This window comes from Microcebus murinus, chromosome 9 (genome assembly GCF_040939455.1).
Source record: "Microcebus murinus isolate Inina chromosome 9, M.murinus_Inina_mat1.0, whole genome shotgun sequence".
Lineage (NCBI taxonomy): Eukaryota > Metazoa > Chordata > Mammalia > Primates > Cheirogaleidae > Microcebus > Microcebus murinus.
This window is the reverse complement of record NC_134112.1, coordinates 9,934,034-9,960,541: the sequence shown is the minus strand read 5'-3', so window position 1 is coordinate 9,960,541 and position 26,508 is coordinate 9,934,034. Positions and strand designations below refer to the sequence as shown.

The following is a 26,508-nucleotide window of genomic DNA, read 5'->3' as shown; positions in this document are numbered from 1 at the left end:
TTTGAATACTGATTGGTATTTGATATTAAAAAATGTTTTAGCTGTCTTAGGCAATGGTATTATGGTTGTTAAAGAAAGTGCTCTATCTTTAGAGACATATTTGAGTATGTGTCTTAGGTCATATGGACATGAAAATGCTATGCCTATAATGGGATTCACGCTGATCCACTGGGGGTGGGAGGAAGGTGGGGACACAGGTAAAGAGGACTGACCACAGGACAGCTATTCAAACTGTAGGATGGGTACATGGGGCTTCATTATACTAGTGTCTTTATTTTTGTGTATTTGTGAGAATGTCCATAATAAAACATTTTTAAAAATGAGTTTTGATAGTGTTATACTATAAAACATTTAAAAATTTCCTTCTTTAATGAAGACTTCCAGGCAGAAAAATAGAATTTTCTAATGGACCAATAAGTAGTGCATTAACTTATATCTTCTAATATATCTTCCAACAGTTACTTAGAAATTGACAAATAAAAATAATTTTTAAAACATTGTACAAAGTACTGAATGTTACTGTATCAATAAAAGACCATTAAAGTTGGGATTTTAAGCCAAAAGCAGGAAACTTTGATAAATTTAGTATCAATTCCAGGTAAGACTGAGCTCTGGAGGCAGCCAGATCTAGGTTTGAATTTCAGCTCTGCCCCATTTTCTATTAGCTGAATGTTTTTTGGCAAATTATTTAATATCTTTGAGTCTTAGGCTCCACAGCTGTAAAATGGGGGAAATAAAACTTCTTGATCAGTGAAGATTTAGTACAGGGCCTGGCACATGGAAAGTTGCTCAGTACAGAATTCAAACAATTCTACTACCCCATTTCAGTCATAATAAATGTATTTTTCTCGACATTCTAACATCTCTGAAATTGGGATGTGACTCATAACTGATTGTGTATCATGGTTTAACTGGCAGCTTTTCTTTGTGGTATGTAAAAAATGGTGCTACAGATCCACAGCATCTAAGATTCAATATAATATGGCATAAGTCATTGTAAATCTACATCCCCAATTTCTGTTTTAAGATTAATCAGAATAACCAATTTGAAATTTAAAAAATTTCAAAGTCTGAGCAAAATATTTCCAATACATATGAACAGAACAATTTTGAGACAATTAATTTTGTAAAAAATGGTTTATCAATTCCATTTTTGTATAAAACACATGGGAGAAACCTAGCCAATCAACACACAACTGTTACCACATGAAAAGGTACTTTTATCAAACTTCGAGTCTAAGAACATACAAATGTTTCTTTTATGTCTACAGTAATTGTCTATGCTTTTCCATTTAACTGTTTTTAAAAATTCCACATATCCCCATTATTTCTTCTGTCCCAGTTACAGTACAATGACGGGGAGGAGGAGGGTTGGTCAAAGCAACCCCTTAAGCAGTTTTCTGCTGTCCCTTCTTTCCAATCAGAGATTTGTGGATGTGAGGGATCACACCTAGAATAAAATTAAAAAAGTTATTATTAAAAACTTCAGCTGGCTACGTCATAACATTTTAGTGCCTCAAGCAAAAAGAGCAATTCTACAAACGGAATTTACTTAAGTCTCTTTTCACATTCTGATCCTAAAGTATTATACCACAGGGTATCCTCAAGGGTCTGTGAACCCCTTTAAAACTGCATGTAAATTTGTGAATTTATGTGTATTTTTAGAGAACAGTAACCACAACTTTTATGAGGTTCTCCAAAGGTGATCCAAAAAAGATTAAGAACCACCAACTTACCTCTTTCACCTTCACTGATCCTGATCCATTTTGATTATTTCAGCCCTTTCAAGGGCATTATGTTAAGCAATTTCTCAAGGTCATTCTTCAAACATAGTTTAAAAAGCATGGAAAATACTTTAAACATCAGGCTTTAAGTGTCACATGAAATTTAGATAAAGAATTGGCTAAAGTAAAATAATAGGATTATGTATGGCCACAAGGAGTAGAAATATTTATTCAGATCATTATGAAAAGAAGCCTAGAATTATAGTAGACTTGACATCTATGAAATTAAAGTTTATATGCTTTCTGGTTAGCCATTCAAATGCATTGGATTGAAAATAGAGTAGGCCAGGCGCGGTGGCTCACGCCTGTAATCCTAGCACTCTGGGAGGCCAAGGCAGGCGGATGGCTCAAGGTTAGGACCAGCCTGGACAAGAGCAAGACCCCGTCTCTACTAAAAATAGAAAAAAATTACTTGGACATATATATATATATATATATATATAAATTAGCTGGGCATGGTGGTGCATGTCTGTAGTCCCAGCTATTTGGGAGGCTGAGGCAGAAGGATTGCTTGAGCCCAGGAGTCTGAGGTTACTGCGAGCTAGGCCGATGCCATGGCACTCTGGCCCAGGCAACAAAGTGAGATTCTGTCTCAAAAAAAAAAAAAAATTAAAAAAAAAAAAAAAAAGATGAAAATAGAGGAGGAGGAGGAGGGAGGTGCAAAAAACCTAAAAACCAAAAACCAAATGCACTGGATCATTGATCTGAATGATTGATATATTAGTTAGAAAGACCAATTAACAATCTCGGCTTAAGTAATAATACATACCACCCCCAGCTATGGTAGCCTTGATAAGAGAATCCAATTCTTCATCACCACGGATCGCAAGCTGCAAGTGACGTGGAGTGATACGCTTTACTTTGAGATCCTTGGAAGCATTACCTGCCAGCTCCAGCACCTACAAAGCATCCGTGAAATAACACATCAAATGAAGGACAAAATGTTTAAGGATTCAATGTAGACTCCCACTTATAGCTAAAAAGATCACTCTAGCATCTGTATATACAACAATATATTTTTCTTTCTTGTATTTCTACACTTTTATAAAAAAACTCTCATTACTTCATATGACCCCTTTTATATTGATTCTCTGCAACACTGAAACTTGAGCAAAAACCTGCTTCTGCATAAAAAGAAATTAAAAATAAAGACAAAAAATATTACCCCTTAGCCAAGATTCTAAATATGAACACATTCAGAAAAGTCATATATTTTATTTTATTTTATTTTATTTTATTTTTTTTTTTGAGACAGAGTGTCACTTTGTTGTCCAGGCTAGAGTGAGTGCCGTGGCGTCAGCCTAGCTCACAGCAACCTCAAACTCCTGGGCTTGAGTGATCCTTCTGCCTCAGCCTCCCGAGTAGCTGGGACTACAGGCATGCGCCACCATACCCGGCTAATTTTTTTATATATATATCAGTTGGCCAATTAATTTCTTTCTATTTATAGTAGAGACGGGGTCTCGCTCTTGCTCAGGCTGGTTTTGAACTCCTGACCTTGAGCAATCCGCCCGCCTCGGCCTCCCAAGAGCTAGGATTACAGGCGTGAGCCACAGCGCCCGGCCAAAGTCATATATTTTAAAATATCTACATAGTCTTTTGTACAGCCCTTAATGGCTGGATTTTTTTTTTTTTTTTTTTTAAGACAGAGTCTCACTTTGTTGCCCAGGCTAGAGTGAGTGCCGTGGCGTCAGCCTAGCTCACAGCAACCTCAATCTCCGGGACTCAGCGATCCTACTGCCTCAGCCTCCTGAGTAGCTAGGACTACAGGCATGTGCCACCATGCCCGGCTAATTTTTTTTTGTATATATATTTTTAGTTGGTCAATTAATTTATTTCTATTTTTGGTAGAGACGGGGTCTCGCTCAGGCTGGTTTCGAACTTCTGACCTTGAGCAATCCACCCGCCTCGGCCTCCCAAAGTGCTAGGATTACAGGCGTGAGCCACCACGCCCGGCCAATGGCTGGAATTTATTTCATAACATTTGTAGAAAAATTTTAAAATGTAATTTAATATAATTTTTTATTCAGTTTTTAACATCAGTGGGCCCTATAATATATAGGCAGTAAGCTAGAAGCCTTTTATTCTATAACAAGATTTTCAACTAGAGGAATTTCAAAGTCCTGGCTGGCTATAAAACTGCATATTTTTGGGTTTGTTTTTGCCCCCATAAACTATATTGGTATTATTAAACCTTGATGAAAGTAATTTTAAAAAACTCCACACAGCCTCTTCATTTAAAATGGAGCAGTGGTAAGACTGGGTGTACATCAGAATCAACTGTTGAACTTTTTTTTTTTTTTTTTTTTTTTTGAGACAGAGTCTCGCTTTGTTGCCCAGGCTAGAGTGAGTGCCATGGCGTCAGCCTAGCTCACAGCAACCTCAATCTCCTGGCTCAAGCAATCCTCCTGCCTCAGCCTCCCAAGTAGCTGGGACTACAGGCATTCGCCACCATGCCCGGCTAATTTTTTGTATATATATATTAGTTGGCCAATTAATTTCTTTCTATTTATAGTAGAGACGGGGTCTCGCTCTTGCTCAGGCTGGTTTCGAACTCCTGACCTCGAGCAATCCGCCCGCCTCGGCCTCCCAGAGAGCTAGGATTACAGGCGTGAGCCACCGCGCCCGGCCCAACTGTTGAACTTTTAAAACCACCTGTACTCTATTCCATTCTCCCAGGGTACTCTGGTCTGGGATGAGGTTCTGCACCAAGTGATTTCATTGCAAATCCAAGGTTGAAAAGCGATCACCCCTCACCTAAACTCTTGGATTAGATTTCAGTATTTTACCTCTACTAAATGACTAAAACGCCAAATTTAAATATTTGGAAAATATGTTGACTGCTTATATATATGTTGTTTAATCTTAACCTAAAACACTTTAACCAAAGTTCCTAAGGATAAAGAAAATGGGAGCTTAGATGGGACTTGAACATTATGCATCAGAATACCATGCTTTAACATTAGTGAACAAAATGCACACCTTTCTTAAAGAGTCTGCAGGTAAACAAGTAAAAACTGATGTTAAGACTGAGAATGAGGTTCTCAACTAGTATCACAGTACCCCACAAAACCCCTTGCTTATGACACAACAAAGCTGAAACTACCTGGAATTCAATGTTAAATCTCCAATGGGACAGATGACTTGGTGAGCTTAATGAAATGACAGCAATGATAACCATCACACAGATTAAACCTAAATTCCTCAACCTAGCTCCCAATCACATCTTTCCCAGTAAGAACCTTCCTTCTGTTTCTACCAGATTAGCTGTCTCTACCACCTGACCTGCTTACTACTCAAATTACTTCCCCAGCCTTGAACATAGTTGAAGGTGTTCTATGATTTCCAATGAATTTTCTTTAGGAGGGGGATAGGATAGAAAAAGTGGCAGTCTATGACCCAAGAAGTAAGAACTCTTGCCTAATTAACTTATCTTCCTGAAACATCAAAATGAGTAAGATACAGTATTTCGTATGTACACCCTGCAGAGAACCAGAAGTATTAGGCTTTTCACCTCTGATCACAATATATGTGATTTTTATATATCACACTGGCAAATCTTTCACTCTGTTACCCAAGCTGGAGTGCAGCAGTGTGATCACAGCTCACCGCAGCCTCAAACTCCTGGGCTCAAAGCAATCCTCTTGCCTCAGCCTCCCCAGTAGCTGTGACTATAGGCATCACTGCGCCCAGCTAATTTTTTTTTTCCAGAGATAAGGTATTGCTATGTTGCCCAGGCTGGTCTTGAATTCCTAGGCTCAAGTCATCCTCCTGCCTCAGCCTCTCAAAGTGCTGGGATTACAGGCATGAACCACCATGCCTGGCCCCAAATCTTCATAAACTAAGAGGTTATGCTGTAACTTCATAAATATTGCCTATTGGTTATATACACCAGTGTCCACTTAATTAGTAGTACAGTATTTTATACTCCTTTGTCATGTCACTTAAAAATATGGATTGTTGGCCCTTGCTTAACTTTAAAAACATGTATACCAAGGTTCCTTTTGACATTGGCACTGGCAAATAGGCTGACAAGATGCATCTAAAACTGCTATTAATGAAACCAATGAGCATACATGTCTTTTTGAAATATATTCCATGAGTTTCAGTCACTTAGACTAGTGAACATTTTGGATTTCCACATGACAGACATTCCCCACAAACCTCAGCAGTGAGGTACTCCAGAATCGCAGCACTATACACGGCAGCCGTGGCACCCACCCTTCCGTGGCTTGTGGTGCGAGTCTTCAAGTGTCTGTGGATGCGGCCCACAGGAAACTGAAAGAGAGATGTTTTAGTGGAAAGCAATAGAGTCTTACCACTACAAGGGGTGTAATCAAAGGCTGAACAATATGGGTAAACCATATTTTAGAAGTCAAACCTATTTGGCAATTAACACTTCTAATACCTGTGTATATGTTCTGGTAATCAGGCTCAAATCTTTATCTTCTGCATAATATGGAGAGTTTCCTTGTAAAATGAAGAGAAACTATGCTGTGCCGTCTTCAGTTGCACATTCAATATGGCCCAGTGATGGGATTTGTACCTAGTTTATTCCTCTACCCAATAGCCACACGAGACTTGGAACCTCCACTACCTTCGTTGGACCCTACCTCTGTTCTTTCCTCAGTTTCAAGAGGTGACCTGACAGTTAAGAAAAATCAGCACCATTCTCTCATTGTGACTTTCTACTTTCTGAGAAAGGGGGTACTTTCTCATTTCCAAAATATTCTAATTCCACTTGTCTGTGCCCTTAACTGTCCCAATCAACTTTCTTACAGACCTTCCTCACCCCTTCACTGCCCCATTATTTCAATAGCTCCAATTACTTCCTTTCTACTGGCTTTCCTTCTGCAGACTTCACTGAAAACTTCCCCACAGATCTATGATAACTGCTTCCAGTTACAGCCTAGATATCACCTTTCCAAAGGCAAAATTTAAACCAAATCCTGAAATCCTTACTTTCTTGTCACCCATTTCTCCCAACACAAATTTCCCTTCTGTTAAACACTATCTTTGAAGGCCAGTAGTGACATATTAATTATTAAATCTATCAGCCTTCTAGATTCTAGATCTCAAGATCTCATCCTTAAGGAGAAAGAGCATCTTATTTTTTATTTTTTCGCATTTACACTTATTCTTTAAGTGACTATGAGCTCCTCAAAAGCAGGATCCATGCCTTATTTCCCTTTACATCCTTATTCTCGTCCGGCACACAGTAGGACCTCAAAAACATGTCTTCTTAGGCTTCAGAGATTACACAGAGTTCTCATACTCCTTCCTCCCTCCCTCCCTCCCTCCCTCCCTTCCTTTCTCTTCCTTCCCTCTCTTTTTTTTTTGAGACAAAGTCTCGCTTTGTTTCCCAGGCTACATACAGTGAGTGCCCTGGCGTCAGCCTACCTCACAGCAACCTCAAACTCCTGGGATCAAGCAATCCTCCTGCCTCAGCCTCCCGAGGAGCTGGGACTACAGGCATGTGCCACCATGCCTGGCTAATTTTTTCTATATATATTAGTTGGCCAATTAATTTCTTTCTACTTATAGTAGAGACGGGGTCTCGCTCTTGCTTAGGCTGGTTTTGAACTCCTGACCTCGAGCAATCCGCCCGCCTCAGCCTCCCACAGTGCTAGGATTACAGGCGTGAACCACGGCACCCGGCCTTTTTCTCTACCTTTCTTTCAAAAACCAAGTGTTTCCAAAGGGTCCACCAACGTCCTTGTGTTCCTTTTTCATTCTCTTAGGTTAGGAAACTGATCCATAGCATGAACTATCACTTTTACATAAATAATCTAAAATTTCCAATTCTATCACCTTAGAAATGTGAACTCATATTTCCAACTTCTGGACATTTTCATATGTATGTTTTAGTGAACTTCAAAATGACTCCATTTAAATTTACCTCTTAACTTGCCCCTACTACAAACTTCTCTGTTCCGTAGGTTCTAAGCCCAGGGGAAAACTTTGACTTTCTCTCAACTCTATTACCTCTTCATCTATTTTCTGTACACACGTGTTTTCTATTCCTTCCCATCCCACTCTAAGTATGTTACCTTATTCCTACACGACTTCAATAACCTCCATCTGCCTTCCATTTCCCACTTCAAATTAAGTATGCTTCAAAATAAACACTAATTGAGAATTTATATGACACGCTAAAAGACAATTTTGCATCAAGTATAATATCCCACACTTCCTTCAGTATCATCTGGATCACGTCATTCTCTTGCTCAAACTCTCAATGGTTCACCACTGCGCCAAGATGATAAAATCAAAACCATAATTCCAAATTTCTTGCTTAAATATTTCTTATAATTCTTACTCATCCAGAAAATTTTGAGTTTGTGGATTAAAATTGCAACAGTTCAAATATATGAAGTTTGAAAATATTTTAGTGGTTTTGAGTATATTGCTCAGTCTAAAACAGACTATTAGGGAAATATTCAGAGGATGAATGGATAGTTCAGCACTATCCCCCCAAATTCTATCTCATCCTGACAGTTAATGTGTTATTATAAGCCGGGCGCAGTGGCTCACGCCTGTAATCCTAGCACTCTGGGAGGCTGAGGCGGGCGGATTGCTCAAGGTCAGGAGTTCGAAACCAGCCTGAGCAAGAGCGAGACCTGTCTCTACTATAAATAGAAAGAAATTAATTGGCCAACTAATATACATATAGAAAAAATTAGCCGGGCATGGTGGTGCATGCCTGTAGTCCCAGCTACTCGGGAGACTGAGGCAGCAGGATTGCTTGAGCCCAGGAGATTGAGGTTGCTGTGAGCTAGGCTGATGCCATGGCACTCACTCTAGCCTGGGTAACAAAGTGAGACTCTGTCTCAAGAAAAAAAAAAAATGTGTTATTATAAACACCTTCAAAAGAAAAACGATATAGCATACTCACCTTAATAGGATACAATTTATTAAAGAACTAGGAACATAATTATAATCTTAAAATAATAGATTTTAACAGAACAAAATTACCAAGTTCATTAAGACTCCTTTTTTTGAAACAGGGTCTCACTCTGTCACCCAGGCTGAGTGCAGTGGCATGATTACAGCTCACTGTAACCTTGAACTACCGGCTCAAGTAATCTCCCTGCTTCCCAGAAGTTATGACTACAGGGCTACGCCACCAAATGCCTGGCTAATTTTTAAAATTTTTTTGTAGAGACAGGATCTCAATTGTTGCCCAGGCTAGTCTCAAACTCTTGGCCTCAAGTGATCCTCCCAAAGCACTGGGAATACAGGTGTGAGCTACTGTGCCTGGCCCAAGACCTTTTTATAACTTGGTCTTATTTAGAAGAAGAGGATACACATTTAGATAACTAAGATTTAAGCCTTGACCAATTAATTTCATTGAAGGTCTCAGTAATACAAATACATATTTGTAACTAATGAAACATTTATAGGTCATGAATTGCAAGAGTAAAGAAAATAATGAACTAGGACAGCATGGATTCATTTACCTGTAGCCCAGCTCTCTGTGAGCGAGACACTGCCTTAGCTTTGGCCTTCCCACTGTCCTTTCCAGCTTTGCCTCCAGCCTAGATGAAAAAAAGTTTTAAAAGAAGAGTTGAACTGCTACTTCAAAAATATTTAGAAACAAAATTTCTTGTAGTTTAAAAGTAGTTAAAAATATCTAGGTGATCTCCTTCTTCATTTGTTAATATACATGGGATATAGCACCTTTTATAATTTATATAAAAAGAGGTCAAAATTTAAATACCTACTTAAAATGAGATTTCTGAAAATGTGAACATATTTCTCAATTTTCAGATTGAAGACTCTTGTAAGTCAACATAACTTTTATACATGCCTGAAATATTTCATAATTTTTTAAAATGTTAACATAACATATATTGCATTCCACAGAAATGTTTAGAACTTAGCTCTTAGAAAGCATTTCACAAAAAAAAAGTCCTCAAAAAATTAAACACAACTGCCATATGATCCAGCAATTCCACTTCTAGGTATATACCCTAAAACTGAACTGACTAAAGCAGATATTGCCACATTCATGTTATAGTGGCATTATTCATAACAGCCAAAAGGTGAAAACAACCCAATATCCATTGATGGATGGATGAATAAACAAATGAGGTATATATATATACATACAATAGCATAGTATTCAGTTTATAAAGGAAATTCTGACACAGGCTACAACATGGATGAACCTTGAGGACATTATGCTAAGTGAAATAAGCCAGTCATAAAAAGACAAATACTGTATGACACCACTTATATGAGGTCCCTAAAGTAGTTAAAATTCACAGATAGAAAGTAGAATTGCAGTTGCCAGGGGCTGGGGAAGAAGAAAATGGAGAGTTACTGTTTAATACTAGAATTTCAGTTTGGGAAGATGAAAGTTCTAGAGACAGACAGCGATGGTTGCACAATATGAATGTACTTAATGCCACTGAATTGCACACTTAAAAATTGTTAAAATGGTAAATTTTATGTTATATATATTTTACCACACACAAAAAGGGCCTTCAGACTTCTTTTAAGGAGTTAAACAAATATTTTGAACTGCTGGAAAATAAGTATTTCTTAAATAATCTTAATGTCCGCTAATACAATGGTTAAATAAATCATGGTATGTTAATGAATGGAGTATTATGCAGCCATTGCAACAAATGAGGTACATATATGTACTGATATAGAACCTATAAAACCTATTTCTACCTAAAAAAGGCAAGGTATGTGAAAGTGCAATGAGCTTTTAAGTAAAAATTGGGTATTACAGAGTATGTGTGTACACATACATTTCTAGGAGGTGACGCAAGTTAGAGAAATTATTTGCCTCTAGGGAGGGAATACTAAGGATCTGACTTGAGAAAACTAATTCTCTCTTTTGCATCATTTGATTTTTACCATTTAAAACTATTATTTCTTCGCTGTTAGAAAAAAAATCAGTTTACGGAATTGGCTAGCTGTTTGAGGGTCTATACTTTCAAAGTAGAGGGTAAAGCTTTGAGATGGCAATCCCCCCTATAATGCTTTCCTTAAAAAATGTTGAAAACTAAAATCAAACTTGTATAGTCCCCCTAATTGCATGTCTCAGTGGACTAAATGCTTATCTCCCAAAGTCATATGGGGAGGGGGAGTAAAGCTTTGGCAGGTATAGAAGCAGGAAAGAAAAATCTAAGAATTAATTAATATTCTTCCTTATGTTAAATAATTCGGCAAGACAGACTGACAGTCTAACAGGGAGCACTGAGACTCTCTAGATTTCTACCAGGATGCCTTCATATGTATAACAACATAGTCAGCAATATAGTTTCTCTATTTATAAATAGAAATTCTATATATTTACATATTATATTTCTGTATTATAGAAATATAGTAATTTCTGACTATGTTGTCATACAAGATAAAGATAGTGTATAATTTTTGGATTTGAGGTCAGCTCCCATTAACAAGATATTCTCACTTATTCCTCAAATAAGAAAACCTCTTCATCTCTATTTGCTCTGATATAAAACATTTAAACACTTCTCAACTGGTACATGAGTCTAATGTCTATCTCCTTATGACTGGATTAGGTAATAAGAACTAGTTATTAACTAAAAGCCACCAAATGCAAAATTTCCCAGGCTTCCCAATTTATACAGTGACTACTCAGCTTAAGCAAGTCTATCCTTGTTGTTTCAAATCTGGCACATTTGCTGTTTTATCTATTTGCTCTTTAAGGAAGTAGACATATAACCAGGTTTTAAAAACCTCACTACATTAAATGACTATTTCCTAGGTTTGGAGACTCCAGATAAAACATAGTTCTTATACTTAACAAAAACTTTAAAAACAAAATATAAGCAATCTTAAGATTTTAATCTATGAATTGAAATAGTATTAACTTGAGTTAAGTCTCTTAGTTTAAAAAACTAGATACATATATATACACACACACAAACACACACACACACAGAGAAAGAGAAGGAGGTATAGAGGGGGAGTTAGAGTACATTTCACTTGGAAAAGCTTGGAAACTAGATACCAAGGTACTTTCATATTAATTTAATAGACACAGGCTTACTTTCCCTGAAGCTGAAAATCTATCAAGAGTGACAACTCAATACGTCTTATATTTTTAGCTTATGTTAATGCTTATGTATTTTTAGGTACCGGTAAAGTGGACACAAATATGTATCACTCGATATTGAGAAACATCTTAAAAACTAGCAATAATCACATGAAAATCATCATCCTGAGCAAATCAATTTACAGATTAAGATGTAATCTGTAACTCGGTTTGTTAAAGTGCTTTACTGCACTGTACAATAATAATACACTATAAATTAGAGCTTGAATGCAATCTACAAGGTCTATTCCAGCTCTATGATTTGAGAATTTTACAATAACCAAACTTTCTGTCCTCTCGATTAGCCAATCTATTTACTGTTAGGTGTTATGTCTATTAAATCCCATACTTGTCATATCAAACAAAGGACAAACCATCTAACACTATCCGCCCTATGAGAAATAACAACTTGGGGTTAAGTTTTAAGCAGGCAGCTCTGGTTGAAGTTACCCGTCTTTCGACAGGATGCTTACAGTAGAAATAAATACTGACATAATATTATATTATTCCATAATAAAACTATTACTGTCTTTACAATCTTAGATGTAATATACAGTTTAGCACCTTCTCCTTTCCCTCAAGTTTTAAATGGGGCTAAAGTGCTATTCTTTAAAAGCCATGTTTTCTTCCCTAAATGTGAAATTTAGAATAAAAAGATGGATAATGTAAGATTGAAAATCCATAGCAGGGCCAAAGGAAGGTACTGTTGTGTAACGAAAAAACGCAAACTGCAAAGGAATCAGAAGATAACGGGCGTTCATTTCAAACCTATGCAATCACCTAGAACAAACTGTGCGGTTCTGGTCTATAAAACCATTCTTCCTAGCTCAAAAGACCACGAATACAAGCCCCCTTTCACAGAAAACCTCAAATTTACTACCACAGAGATTACGTAACCAAACATCGCCAAAGACTTCTAACTTGTACAGCGGCATCCTGTTTGACCTCATTCGTGTCAAAGAGCGATCGCGATCACGATAAGAACCAGCACTTGTTTCTACATTTCCGAGCCAGACCCGGCCGCTGGATCCTGGTGTCCTCCTCCTCTCGGACCGGCAGTGCGGTGTCTCTGGTGTCGGGTCGGGACTGACTTGTGCTGCTCCGGACACAGTTCGCGCTCGACCCGGCCGGGCCCAGCTCTCACCCGTACGCCCGTATCGGGCTCCGCGGCCCGGGCCTGGCGCCCCCCGGTGGGCGGCTAGGGGCTCGGCCGGACGCGGCCCCGACGCCCGCAAACTCCCGACTCCACAGGTAGCGGAGCAGACGCTGGGGCCCCTGCGCTCGGCTCCTCAGGCCCTGCCCCAAGCCCACGCCCCCGGCCCGCCCGGACGCCCTCACCATGGTCTCGGCGCCGACTCTGCCTCCGATCGGCCGCGCGCCCTCCCACTGCCGCCCCGCGCCGCCGCTGCCTCTCTTGCAGCACCGACCGCCGCCGCCGGAGCCGGACAATACCCCGGGCCCGCCTCGCGCCGCTGCGGCCAATGTCTGCTCGCCTTGCTGGTTTGAACCCCAGAGGCTGCCCAATCGCGTGCCTCCTTCTAGCAAAGACTCCGCCCCTCGGGCTCCTCCTCCCTAACGGCTGTTTGTTTTTGCACACGGCACGCGGAGGCGGGGCCTTCAGCCCCAGCACTAAAGCGCTCTCCGCCTCTCTCCACGCGCCCGAGCCTGACAAACAGAACAATGGACCAGTGAGAGCGGACGCCCGGGAGAAGAGAGCCAATGAGAACATTGCCCGCGAGCAAGGGAGGCGGGCCGTCGGGAAGGACAGTAGAATTAACCAATGAGGTGGAGCGATTTCAGGCGGCTGTGGCTTTCCCGCCCATTCTCGGTGTTGGTTCTCCTACTTCTGAGACTTGTTTGGGAAGGAAAAGGGTGTGGGACGTTCTTCTCCTGGCGGATTTTCACAAAGACTCTGAAGATTTATTCGTTTTAGCCAGGACTTTGTATCGCACGGACGCTGGCTTTCAAGATTGGACGGTCCTCATGTTCAGCCGCTCTCCTGGCGGACTGACTTCCGTGACGTCCCCTCAACGCATACCCGGGCAAGGTCCGGGTTGGCCTCCTTGGTTCGCTTGTTTTCCTTGCGTCATTAGGAAAAAGTTTTGGAGTAACTCCTAACTAGAAAGGAAGAAAAAGCCCCAAAGTGGAATTGCCTGCCCCTAAAGTGGAATTCCCTCCCCTCCCCTCCCCTCCCCTCCCCTGTTGTGAAAATTAAAGAATGTATGTCAACGCATCTGGCACATAGTAGGCTCTCCAGAGATAGTTTTTCTTCTGTCCACGATTTAAAAAGGCCAATCGCCGTATCATCATCTTAATTTCATCCTGGACAATATGAGCCCTCTGGAAGAACCAGCTTCATTTCACAGCTGAAGAAATGATCTCAGACAAACGTAGTCGTTTTGCCAGAAATCAGAGAGCTGATAGGTAATCAGGATACGGTCCCAGTTTTTGCCCTCACTCCAGCTTTACAGTTCTTCCTTTCGCAGTGTGATGCACTACCTATGCTAGGCAGTGTTCTAGGCGTTGGGGAGTCACTAGTGAACAAAATAAGTTCCTGCTTTAGTAGCGATTTCGTTCTTGTGGTGGAATTTTCCCAGGCAGGCATTTCAGAAATTTATCGCCAGGTAGGCAATACCTGTCCCAAAGTTTGATCTTTCTTCTGATAATGTACTGTAACTTCAGAGTCAGCCCTCATCAGAAGAAGTAACTTGGGGGAAGTGAGTCTTTAAAGAAAGGTAACTTTAATATGAGAAGAGGAAGAGGATGGGCTTCTAAATAAGAGTTTGGAAAAATATGAATGAAGACAGACTAGTGTGAGGAAGGAGTGTCCAGTGAAATTGGAACGAATGGAGCAATGAGCCTAGGTTAATGGATTCCTGAAAGCTAGGTCAAAGAGTTTGGAGTTGGTTAATAGCCATTGTTAATTTCCTGCTCCTCCTCTGTATTTCTGGCCTTAGTGAATGGCATTACCAGTTTACCAGGGCATGAGCTTGTGAGATATTCCTTCAACAAATCAGTGAGTGTCTAGTGTTTGCAGGCACTGTGCTAGGTACAGGGGATTTGATGGTTAGCAAACAGACGTGGTCCCTGCCTTCAGGGTCCTCTACAGCAGGAGTCAGATGTTAAAGAAGTAAACAAGCAAATACTGTATGTGAAACATTGTATGTGAATTATTAAGAAGTGCAAGTGTGCTGAAGGAAAAGGGTGCTTTGAGAGAGTGAAACAGTGGGAATGTATCAGATAGTTGTAGGAAAACAGCATGTTGCATGGCAAAAGTGATGCCTTTTTTTTTTTTTCACACCTACATGTGAACAAAAGTGATGACCAATGTTTGATTCCTGGATACTAAGGTGTTCTGCAGCAAGGTCTTTAAACAATGACTGTAGCATAGATAACCCCTCATAGAGATGCTTATCTAACCTCTCCCAGTGGTCAAAAGTTGGCAAGAAAGTCTGAGGCCTGACCAGCTTGCCTATCTTTACTCTAAAAGCTTGCTATATAAAGGATACTTTCTAGAATGTGGGTTTGGGGATCCTCTACCTTGCTGGTGCCTGAGACATCGCTTCTCTTTGTAAGTCCCTATTAAATATTTCTTTCTGATAAATTGCATTTGTCGGCCTCTTTCTTAGGCCTCTCCCCTTAGCCTTTGGGGGCAGGTTTGCATATACCTGCTCACTTCAGAGTGGTTGTTTAGATGAGGTGGGTGATGTTACATAAGAAAGCATGTATATAGGCCTCTGACATGACAAAGACTTGTCGCTGTGAAGGGACTGAAAGAAAGCTAGTATTTGACCAGATCCCTCTTACTACATCTACTTCCTGAATATCTTAAATCTGGCTTTTTTTGTCCAGGTCCATTGCCTTGCTTCAGTTTAGACCTTATCATTTCTCTTCTGGATTACTGCAAAAGCCAGTTAACTAATGTCCTGTCCAGGGGTCCTCAAACTACGGCCCGTGGGCCTCATCCGGCCTGCCGAAGACATTTATCCGGCCTGCCGGGTTTTATTTTTCCTGTCCTGCTTAGCAGCATACATGTCCTGGGCCCACAGTGCGCATGTGTGGAACGTTTGCCGCACTCTCCAATGGCCCTCCAACGGTCTGAGGGACAGTGAACTGGCTCCCTGTTTAAAAAGTTTGAGGACCCTTGGTCCTGTCCATTCTTCCTTCATTCCACCTTCTGCTCTTTCTTAAAATAAAAATCTTATTTTCCTTGAGCCTCATCAAATTTAGGACAAAATTCAAATCTTTAGCATGACATAAGAAAGCCCTGCATTTTTTGGCCCTTGCTTATTTCATGTTTTGTCATTTTCCCCCTACTATACCCTAAATTCCATCTTGCCTTTGCTTGTTTTAAACAATCTTCCTTCTCAACTCTCTATATAACTTTTATTCGGTCTTCAAGAGTCAAAATAGACATCACACTTTTCAGAACACCTTCCCTTGACATCCTAATTTGGATTAAGTGCCCTGTGTATACCTACAGCACTATACACAGTATAGTGTATATACTGCTATCATCAGTCCTTATGCTGAATTGTAATGTTGTACAGACTCTTTTTCATGTCATTATTCTTTTCTTGGTATGCGGTACCTAGTGCCCTGAAATGTCAGTTGGCAAATGAAAGGAAAAAAATACTAACACATATTTTAAGCCACTTAGATAGGCAGAGTGGTCTGTGGAAAGACCTGAGTTTGAATCCACACTTCTTACTAGTTGCATGATCTGAGCAAGATATTTAATATTACCAAGCCTGTTTTGTCGTTTGTAACACTGAAAATAAGCAGTACATATTTTATAGGTTTTGAGTGAGGGTTAATTCAATAGTGTATGAGAAAGTATCTAGCACATAAGAAATATCCAATAAATATTAACCTTCCTTCCTTAACAGGAAAATCATTTTCTCACCTAGAACTCTCTATCCCTAAGCTTTCAATTCAGATTTTGGTGAAAATGGAGTTAGGTTGAAAAAAACTGGTTCTCATCACAGACAATAGTAATCCCTTTACTGATTTGTATACTTGGTTTAGAGATGAGAGAAATGTATTGAGGCATACAGAGTAGAGAAAAATGGATGGAAGTTTTCTGGCATCTGAACAGAGACACTCTGCCTATTAACAATTTTTTTTTTTTTTTTTAGACAAGGTCTCACTCTGTTGCCCAAGCTGGAGTGCAGTGGCGTCATCATAGCTCACTGCAACCTCAGACTTCTGAGCTCAAGTGCTCCTGCTGCCTCAGCCTTCCAAGTAGCTGGGATTACAGGTGCGTGCCACCATGCTCAGCTAATTTTCCTATACTTTATAGAGACGGAGTCTTGCTATGTTGCTCAGGCTGATGTGGAACTCCTGGGCTCAAGTGATCCTCCTGCCTCAGCCTTCCAGAGTGCTGAGATTACAGGCATGAGTCACCATGCCTGGCCTACTAACAATTTTATAAAGCAAGTGTGTTAGTGAGTAAAGTCTGGTTTCTAGTTAACTAGGGTTACAAAGAAGGCAATATAATGAGCTCATGAAGAACACCAGTCTAACTAGAGAATTTTAGGTATTAGCATCTGTAAATTATAAACTATCAAACATTGATAGATTATTCAATTTTGCTGGACTCAGCAGTAATATATAGTATAATGGTTCTCAAAATATGGTCATCATCATCACTTGGAACTTGTTAGAAATGCACATTAGTATCCCCTCCCCAGACCTACAGAATCGGAAACTGGGTGTGGGGCCTGCAGAGAATTCTGGTACACACCGAAATTTGAGAACGATTGGTGTAGTATATGCTGTGGTGCACAGTCCAGAGCCCACATCAAGACTGAGGGACTTATTCCTTTAGCTCCTGAGACTATTGATAGACCATTACCCAGGAGTCTCTCCGGAATTAGGCTTGGCCAAAGGGAGCTGTATTTCCCAAGGTTACACCCCTTGTCAGCTTACTTCCAACATCTGGTGGATATGTGGGATATAGTTCCTAGCTCTTTTGCCTCAATTTGGGACAACCCTGAAGGGTTATTCCAACTCCAGTTTCTTGTGTGATTAATACCAATTTGCTCTAACTGCATTGGAGTTCAACTTCTCCCTCTACTTAATCCTGCTTCCTTCATTTTCTCATAACATCTCCAAGAGCATTTCAAGGTATATCTCTTGAAAGCAAATCCCTGTTGTTTCCTGGGAAACCTGCCCTAAGACAATAGCTTTTCTCTGCCAAAATGTAGTTCGTTTTTGAGTGGGCAAAATTACATGTACAGAATTTCCAAAGGTACAAAGTACAAAGGCACAAAGGAGTGAAAAGACTCCTCCCATCCTTGTCCCTAGCCGTCCATTTTATCTCTGTAGAGGCAACTAGTGTTGCCAATACAGTAAAGTGTTTTAGCCTTTGAGAGCTCAGCACTAATGATTGCTATACGTAGATACCAGGAGTTTTTAATCTTTGTGCTCAGTTTTAAACTCCATTTTAATGCTTCAGTGCTCTTCAAAATATAAAGCCTTTAAGAGACAGAAAATTTCTTTTGGCCACTCTACATTGTAAAGGACAGCCAAATTCTCCTTTTTAAAATTAGCCATGCTGCTTAATGACAGGTATATGTTCTGGGAAATATGTCGTTAGGCAATTTCATCATTGTGTGGACATCATAGAGTGTATTACACAAACCTAGATGGTATAGCCTACTATACATTAGAACATATGGTATACTCTATTGCTCCCAGGCTACAAACCTCTACAGCAGGATATCATACTGCATACTGTAGGCAATTGTAAAACAATTGTAAGTATTTGTGTATCTAAACATAGAAAAGATACAGTAAAAATACAATATAAAAGACTTAAAAATGGTATACCTGAATAGTGCACTTACCATAAGTGGATCGTGCAAGATTGGGAGTTGCTCTGGGTGAGACAGTGAGTGAGTGGTGAGTGAATGTGAAGGTCTAGGATGTTATTGTACACTACTGTAGACTTTATGAACACTGTACACTTAAGCTACACTAAATTTATTAAACTTTTTTCTTTAATAAATTAACCTGATCTTACTATAACTTATACTTCATAAACTTTAAAAATTTTTTTACAACTTTTTTTACTCTACACAGCTTAAACCAAACATATTTTCTTTCTTATATACTTATTCTATAAACTTTTTTCTATTTTTAATTTTTTTTTTTTTACTTTTTAAACTTTTATGTTAAAAACTAAGACACAAACACACACATGAGCCTAGGCTTATGCAATGTCAGAATCATCAGTATCACTGTTTTCCACCTCCATGTCTTGTCCCCCTGGAAGGTCTTTAGGGGGCAATCATGTGCATGGAATTGTCATCTCCTATGATACCAGTGCCTTCTCTGGAATACCTCCTGAAGGACTTTCCTGAAGCTATTTTACAGCTAACTTTTTTTTAAATTAGTAGTAGTATACTCTGAAATAAGGATAAAAAGTATAATAAATATGTAAGCCAGTAACATAGTCATTTTTCATATCAAGTATTAGGTACTGTACATAATTGTATGTGCTATACTTTTATATGCAGTAGGTTTGTTTATACCAGCATCACCACAAACATGTGAGTAATGTGTTGTACTATGATATTACCTGATGGCTAGGATGGCTATGACATCACTAGGTGATAGGAATTTTGCAGTTCCATTATCATATTATGGGACCGCCGTTAGGCATGTGGGGTCATTGTTGACAGCAGCATCATTATGTGGTGCATGGTTTTATTATTATTATGATTTCGTGGATGTCTCTGGAGAGGTTTAGGGCACATGGCAGTGGCAAGGAAGCTACTTACATGACCAGAACTTGCCTGATCCTAAGTGAGGTCAATCAGGGTGCAGGACCCACCCCCAACCTGTCTGTACGTAGCTTTGTGATGCTGGGGCTGGGACTCTGCAAACCACATTTCCGCTTTGCCTTCTGCTTCCCTGCTAGGCTTTGCCAATAAGGGGCACTAGAAGGAAATAGGAAGATTGAAGGAGACTTGTTCTTTTCTGGCTGCTTTCTATTGCTCAGAGTGTCACCATACTTCACTCTGGCAGCAGCAGTTTCTTCTCTAGCAGCAGCTGACTCAAGTTTTTCCAGCACTGGCAAAAACAGCCTCCTTGTCCCCAACCCCTCATGAACAGCAAACTGCACCCTCCTCAGAGGTCTGAGTTCCAGCTTTGGAAGGCTGCTCCTATAGGTTTCTAAGATTTTCCCTCTGTTTTTTCAAGGTAGCTGCTAGTTGCTACCTCCATGACACCTTAGAGTTCTCTTTTTAACCTTTAGTAGTTAAAAACTTTGTATCCAGTTAACAATACTTTATATTAGTTCTCTCTCTGTTCAAATAACTGGTATGTTTTTTGGAAGCTGAATGAACCTTGACTGACACAGAATATGATTTTTTTTAACTTTTTGTTGTCAAAAATTTTAAGCATATTTTAAACAAATAATGTAATGAACCTGATGCACCTATCACACAACTATAATAATTATCAACTCGTGACCACTTTTGCTTTATTTTATATTTCCATTCATATTTTTGCCCCACCCCCAGCTGAGTATGTTGAAGTAAATTCGAAGTAAATTCAAAGTAAATGGGCAACAAATGTTTTCACAGGAAAATTGTTTCCTTAAAAACCTTGGGTTGTCTCGAATTTGTACAATGGGTATGCATTACCTATTCTACCCACTTGAGCAATGAGCAGACTGAAAATGAAACTTTTTCTGTAGAAATGAAACTTTTATGTGGCCTTGTTATTTTTATTGTTTTTTTAAAATTTTTTATTATTTATTTATCTTTTGGAGACAGTCGCACTCTGTTGCCCAGGCCAGAGTGCCATGGCATCAGCCTAGCTCACAGCAACCTCAAACTCTTGGGCTCAAGCAATCCTTCTGCCTCAGCCTCCCGAGTAGCTGGGACTACCACCATGCCTGGCTAATTTTTTCTATATATTTTTAGTTGGCCAATTAATTTCTTTGTAATTTTAGTAGAGACGGCATCTCGCTCTTGCTCAGGCTGGTTTCGAACTCCTGACCTTGAGTGATCATCCTGCCTTGGCCTCCCAGAGTGCTAGGATTACAGGCGTGAGCCACCGCACTGGCCTAATTTCCTCCTTTTAAACAATATTCTGGGCAGGGCATGGTTTGATAAGGGGTTTATCACTAGAAATTCTTTAGGACTGCAGTAATTTAATTAAGATGTTCTTGGAATAACACTTGCCCAGTAACAGCTTCTCTGTAAGTGAACTGACCACTCTGGTTTTGAACCTCTGGAACCAATGAACTCTATTTCCGAGCAGCTCCCCTTACCCTTCCCTCACTGAATGCCCTGGTGGCTTGCCATTTTTATGTACTCTAGATTATAATCCTTATTTCTATTCCTAAGTAAACCCAATATATTTAGAGGTAATTTTCTCTAGTGTCTTTTTTTTTCAGGTTGACAGGCTAATTGATATAAACAAGAGTTAAGTTCCTACAGCATATTTTTGATCACAAAAACATCACTAAACTTCTAAATAGACCCAAACAATTCTAATATTCAACATAAAAATAAATGTGAGCTATATATATATATTTAAGAAAGATTAATAAAAACAAGATAATTATTTACTCCATTTTTGGTGAATCAGCGAGTGATGCCAATCATGGTGGTGGGTTAAATCAAGGAATAAATGTCCGTAAAGCAAAAATTATAAGGAACACCTCCTACCACCACGAAGTTCAAAAACAATCACAAATATGGCAGATTTGTTGAGCTATTTTGTACTTTATCGTTTCTGTTCATGTGTTTGCATAATTATCATATTCTTTACCAATTTTTAATTTACAATAATTATATTCATTCATTTATTTTCCAACCTATTTACTCCAGTTTAGGGTTGTGGGTGGCCAGAGCCTATCCTGGCAGCTCAGGGCACAAGGCAGGAGCCATCCTGTCACAGGGCACACTCACACACACCCCACACTCACTCAGACTGGGACCATGTAGACACAATGAAACTAACATGCACATCTTTGGGACATGGGGGGAGAACCAAGTACCCAGAGAAAACTCACACAGACATGGGGAGAACGTGCAAATTCCACACAGACAGCAGCCCCTGGCAGGAACTGATTTTTTTCTCATCAATGTTATGACAAAATGACTTTGAACAAAACAATATTGTTTGAAGACCTGCTGTATTCATAATAGTTCAACACAGATGTTCAATAGTTCAACACATAATAAGTGTTTGGCCATAAGAATTCACTTTCTAGGCCTTCAGTACGGGGAACAAAATAATCAAGGGCCTAGCTGCTGTGTTCTTTACACATTTTTGCCAGTATGCCTTTCCAATGGAGTCCTGGAAGTGAGACTGCTAGATCAAAGGGTAACTTCTTAGATCATTTTGCTAGAGATTGCCAAATTCCTTCACAGGAGAGTGTGAATTCCCACAGCAACACATGAAAGTGCCTATTTTCCCACAGAATCACCAATGGAGTTTGTTGTTGGGCTATGTGGGGTTTTTTTTTCCTTTCCCTCATCTGATAAATGAGAAATAGTATCTTAGTGTAGTTTTTTTTTGTTTTTTTTTTTGGAGACAGTGTCTCACTTTGTTTCCCCCAGCTAGCGGCTAGAGTGCCGTGGTGTCAGCCTAGCTCACAGCAACCTCGAACTCCTGGGCTCAAGCGATCCTTCTGCCTCAGCCTCCCAAGTAGCTGGGACTACAGGCATGCGCCACCATGCCTGGCTAATTTTTTCTATATAGATTTTTAGTTGTCCAGCTAATTTCTTTCTATTTTTAGTAGAGACGGGGTCTCACTCTTGCTCAGGCTGGTTTTGAACTCCTGACCTCAAGTGATCCACCCACCTCAGCCTCCCAGAGTGCTAGGATTACAGGCGTGAGCCACCATGCCCAGCCTTAGTGTAGCTTTAATTTGTATTTATCTGATGATGAGTGAAACTGAACACGTTTCTATATAATTATGGAACTTTTGTAATCTCTTTTTCTATGAATTATATGTACATATCTCCTATGCTTTTTTTTTGAGACAGTCTCACTCTGTTGCCTGGGCTAGAGTGCTGTGGTGTCAGCCTAGCTCACAGCAACCTCAAACTCCTGGGCTCAACCTCAAACTCCTGGGCTCATCCTCCTGCCTCAGCCTCCCAAGTAGCTGGGGCTACAGGCATGTGCCACCATGCCTGGCTAATTTTTTCTATATATTTTTAGTTGGCCAATTAATTTCTTTCTATTTTTAGTAGAGATGGAGTCGTGCTCTTGCTCAGGCTGGTTTTGAACTCCTGACCTTGAGTGATGCTCCTGCCTTGGCCTCCCGGAGTGAGGGATCACAGGTGTGAGCCGCTACACCCGGCCTTCTTATTCTTTTATGATTTGCTTTTACCTTTGTGTATTCAGATTCCCCAGGATCCAAATAAAGGATCCAGAAACTGCCATAGCACAATATTCATATTCTTAACTGTTGCTGTTTTTCAGCCATAAGTAAGTCTATAAAGCCACAAATGGTTCTAGCATAGGGCACTGAAACATTGCCAGTAGTGGAGAGTAGTTCAGCTCTTCTGGATCCATCTGGAGAGTTGTAATTGGAACATTGCCTTCCTCAGTAATATATTAATATTTATTGATTTACCAAAGGAAGAGTATCTCCTTTTGGGCACCAAATAATTTGTTCTGAGCATAGGTTAAATGTGCTCCTTATTTAAAAGTTATTACCAGAACATTTCATGTTCTGGTTACTGAATCCTGAGAAGACCAGGTATGGGCTCAGTGGGAACTTGGGAAGGATAGTGTTAATCCTAAGGCTGTACTTGCCCACTGTTGGGCTTAATGACTGGAACAAAGACTGCTACCCCTAGCTTGCTCTAGAACACACCCCAGCAATGATGTCAGGCCTGGCCCTTAGAAGGTAGATGAGAGCAGCTTGCTGGCTCCTTTAAAGTGTGGCCTTTGAAGGCTAAATGGTAGGTACAGCATAGAAACACTGCAATGAAAATCCTAAGAATTCCCTACACAATTGTTTCTATCCTAAGTCTTGCCCACAAAAGAGGTAAAACCTGGAGCTGACAAAGGTTTGGGAGAGTTCAGCAGTTGCATCCAAAAGAGAGCTTGCAGTCCTCACCAGAAAAGATGTAGTGTCAGATGAGGAGCAGATGAATGAGATCACACTGCCCTGATGAGTCACTTCCCTGAGTGATGTCACCAGCTGGGTTTTCACTGCCAGAAAAATCAGCAGCTGCTGGACTAGAACATTCCACATCACTGACAATAGCTTTTCTTTCCCTAGAAGTCTGCTTTCTGCCATTCTGCCAGAGCACCTAACTAACATGCTTTCTCTTTTTATATTATTTATACCAGAAGGTAAGGAAACTGCCTTTATGTTCTGAGCTATGCATTATATAGGATACAATAAAAATAAAGGAATATAAAGGCTTTTTCTGAAGTCCAAGCCAAAGCTTTAAGGCCAGAATCAGCTAGATGTAAATAGAGGCCTGAACTTTTTTATACAGAGAGAAACAACTCACTGAAGATCATGCAACAAACCAATAAAGTCAAAATTTTTTCTTATCCTAAACTTAGCAATAGTCTCATAACACAAAAGCAAAGGCCAACTAGATCCCAGTACTCCTTCACCCAATGAATTATTAGCAGAGACTCATTTCATTTACTGACTTGTTAATTTTTTAATGGAAGCTGTTTACCTGAAAGAGAAATATGCACCTTTACAGAGTAGAACAGATCTATGGAATGCAACCAGCCAGTGCTCCATTTATTGTAGGTCATGAAATGAAGGCATTTTCCTCTAAACTCCACAGGCCCAAGAGTTTTCATTTTACCACTGGAGAAGATGTATTTACCTGTGCCTGATTGAATGGGAACTAAAAGAAGGAAGAATTAAATTACTTTTCAATTTATTTTACATAAGAATTATGGGCCCTGTGGCACAGCTTAATAATAAGACATGCATATCAGAAAATACCTCAGGAAATAGCCATCAATGTGCCTGATGTAAATTCTTTATCATTTAGCCTATTGAGTTGATACAACATTTTTTCAATATATATCAATACATACATAAATATGATGGCCATTTATCACTGTTGAGATTTAAAAAGATACTGTATAAAACATTTTCTGGCCAGGCATAGTGGCTCATGCCTGTAATCCCAGCACTTTGGGAGGCTGAGGCAGGAGGATCACTTGAGATCAGGAGTTCAAGACCAGCCTGGGCAATATAGTGAGACCTGTCTCTACAAAAAAGTAAAAAATTAGCTGGTGTGGTGGTGCACATCTGTGTTCCCATCTACTTGGGAGGCTGAGGTGGGAGGATCACTTGAGCCCAGGAGTTTGAGTCTGCAGTGAACTACAATTGCACTATTGCACTCCAGCTTGGGTGACAGACAGGCTGAGAGGAGACCCTATCCTCCCCCCCCAAAAAATTGGCACTGACCACCAGGTGGCTCTTATTTTCCCAAGTCCCAGTGGTTTCTCCTCAAGGACACTCTTCAGGGACCTTAAGGAATTCTATGTGTGAAAGATGCTGGCCCAGAATTGCTTCTTAGTTTAGGACAGAGTCAAGGAAACAACCTAGCTCACAACATTAAAAAATGCCAAAACCAGCCTGGGGTGGGGGCTTAAGCCTGTAGTCCTAGCTACTCAGGAGCTTGAGGTGGGAGGATTGCTTGAGCCCAGGAGCTAAGGCCTGCCTGGCCAACATAGTGAGGCCCCCAACTCAAAAAAATAATAAAGTAGCTAAAATTTAAAATAAAATTAAAAAATACTAAAACTATAAAGTGATATTCCTATTCCTTGAGGCATTGGCTCTAATACAGCTCTTCAGGGTATAGTGTGGCTGCATCTATTCTTAATCTTGTGTAGTAACAAGCTTCACATGAATCTAAGAAATTCAAACCACACACAGACTTTCTAGTGAACCAGACCCGGCCATGGCAGGGGATGGAAGCACCAACTCATCAGGGCAAATACTTCCTGAGACCTCTGTCAGTTGGCAACAACTAGGCTAATTTTCCCCAGAATGTTTGTGATTTCTGCAGTTTAGAAAGTTGTTAGAAATGCAACTTCTGCAGTTGTTAGAAATGCAACTTCTCAGCCCCCACCCCTAGACCTGCTAATCATAAACTCAGTAATCTGTGTTTTAATAGGCCCTCCAAGGTAACTCTGACCCATATTAAGGGATCCTCTGTGCTAGTAAAACCGAAGATGTTTCCAGTGAGGAGACTGCTAACACAATGCTCAAGGATTTCATAAGCAAACTTTTTGTTGTTGTTGTTGTCACCCTGGGTAGGGTGCAGTGGAGTCATCATAGCTCACAGCAACCTCAGACTCCTGGGCTCAAGCGATCCTCTGCCTCAGCCTCCCGAGTAGCTGGGACTACAGGTGCATGCCACAATGCTGGCTAATTTTTCTATTTTCGTATAGATGGGGTCTCACTCTTGCTCAGGCTGTACTTGAACTCCTGATTTCAAGTAATCCTCCTGCTTTGGCCTCCCAGAGTGCTAGGATTACAGGCGTGAGCCACTGTGCCCAGAAATACTTCTCTTAAGATTAGTTACAATATCTTAGAAGTTTATGTGGTAGTGCGGGTAATGCAGGCACAGTGGTTACAAGGTGAAAGCCATGCATACATTCAAGGAATGTTCTGTTATGTTGAAC

At 40.1% G+C, this 26,508-nt stretch overlaps 1 protein-coding gene across 1 annotated transcript; it reads right to left on the bottom strand.

The window, feature by feature from the left end:
• Positions 1 to 1,122: 1,122 nt before the first annotated feature.
• H2AZ2 (H2A.Z variant histone 2) lies at positions 1,123 to 13,329 on the bottom strand. The gene is made up of 5 exons (XM_020289926.2): positions 13,201 to 13,329; positions 9,245 to 9,322; positions 5,949 to 6,062; positions 2,554 to 2,683; positions 1,123 to 1,450 (listed from the first exon to the last, which is right to left on the bottom strand). Exons 1-5 carry the CDS (start codon positions 13,201 to 13,203, stop codon positions 1,389 to 1,391), a joined length of 387 nt encoding a protein of 128 aa, XP_020145515.1. The 5' UTR covers positions 13,204 to 13,329; the 3' UTR covers positions 1,123 to 1,388.
• Between the last annotated feature and the right edge of the window lie 13,179 nt (positions 13,330 to 26,508).

Excerpts from the sequence above, each read along its gene's own strand:
- H2AZ2 (XM_020289926.2), bottom strand. Across the intron at positions 6,063-9,244 it reads CACAGAGAGCTGGGCTACAG|TTTCCTGTGGGCCGCATCCA; the intron begins GTAAATGAATCC and ends TCTCTCTTTCAG. Across the intron at positions 2,684-5,948 it reads TGGAGTACCTCACTGCTGAG|GTGCTGGAGCTGGCAGGTAA; the intron begins GTTTGTGGGGAA and ends GATGCTTTGTAG.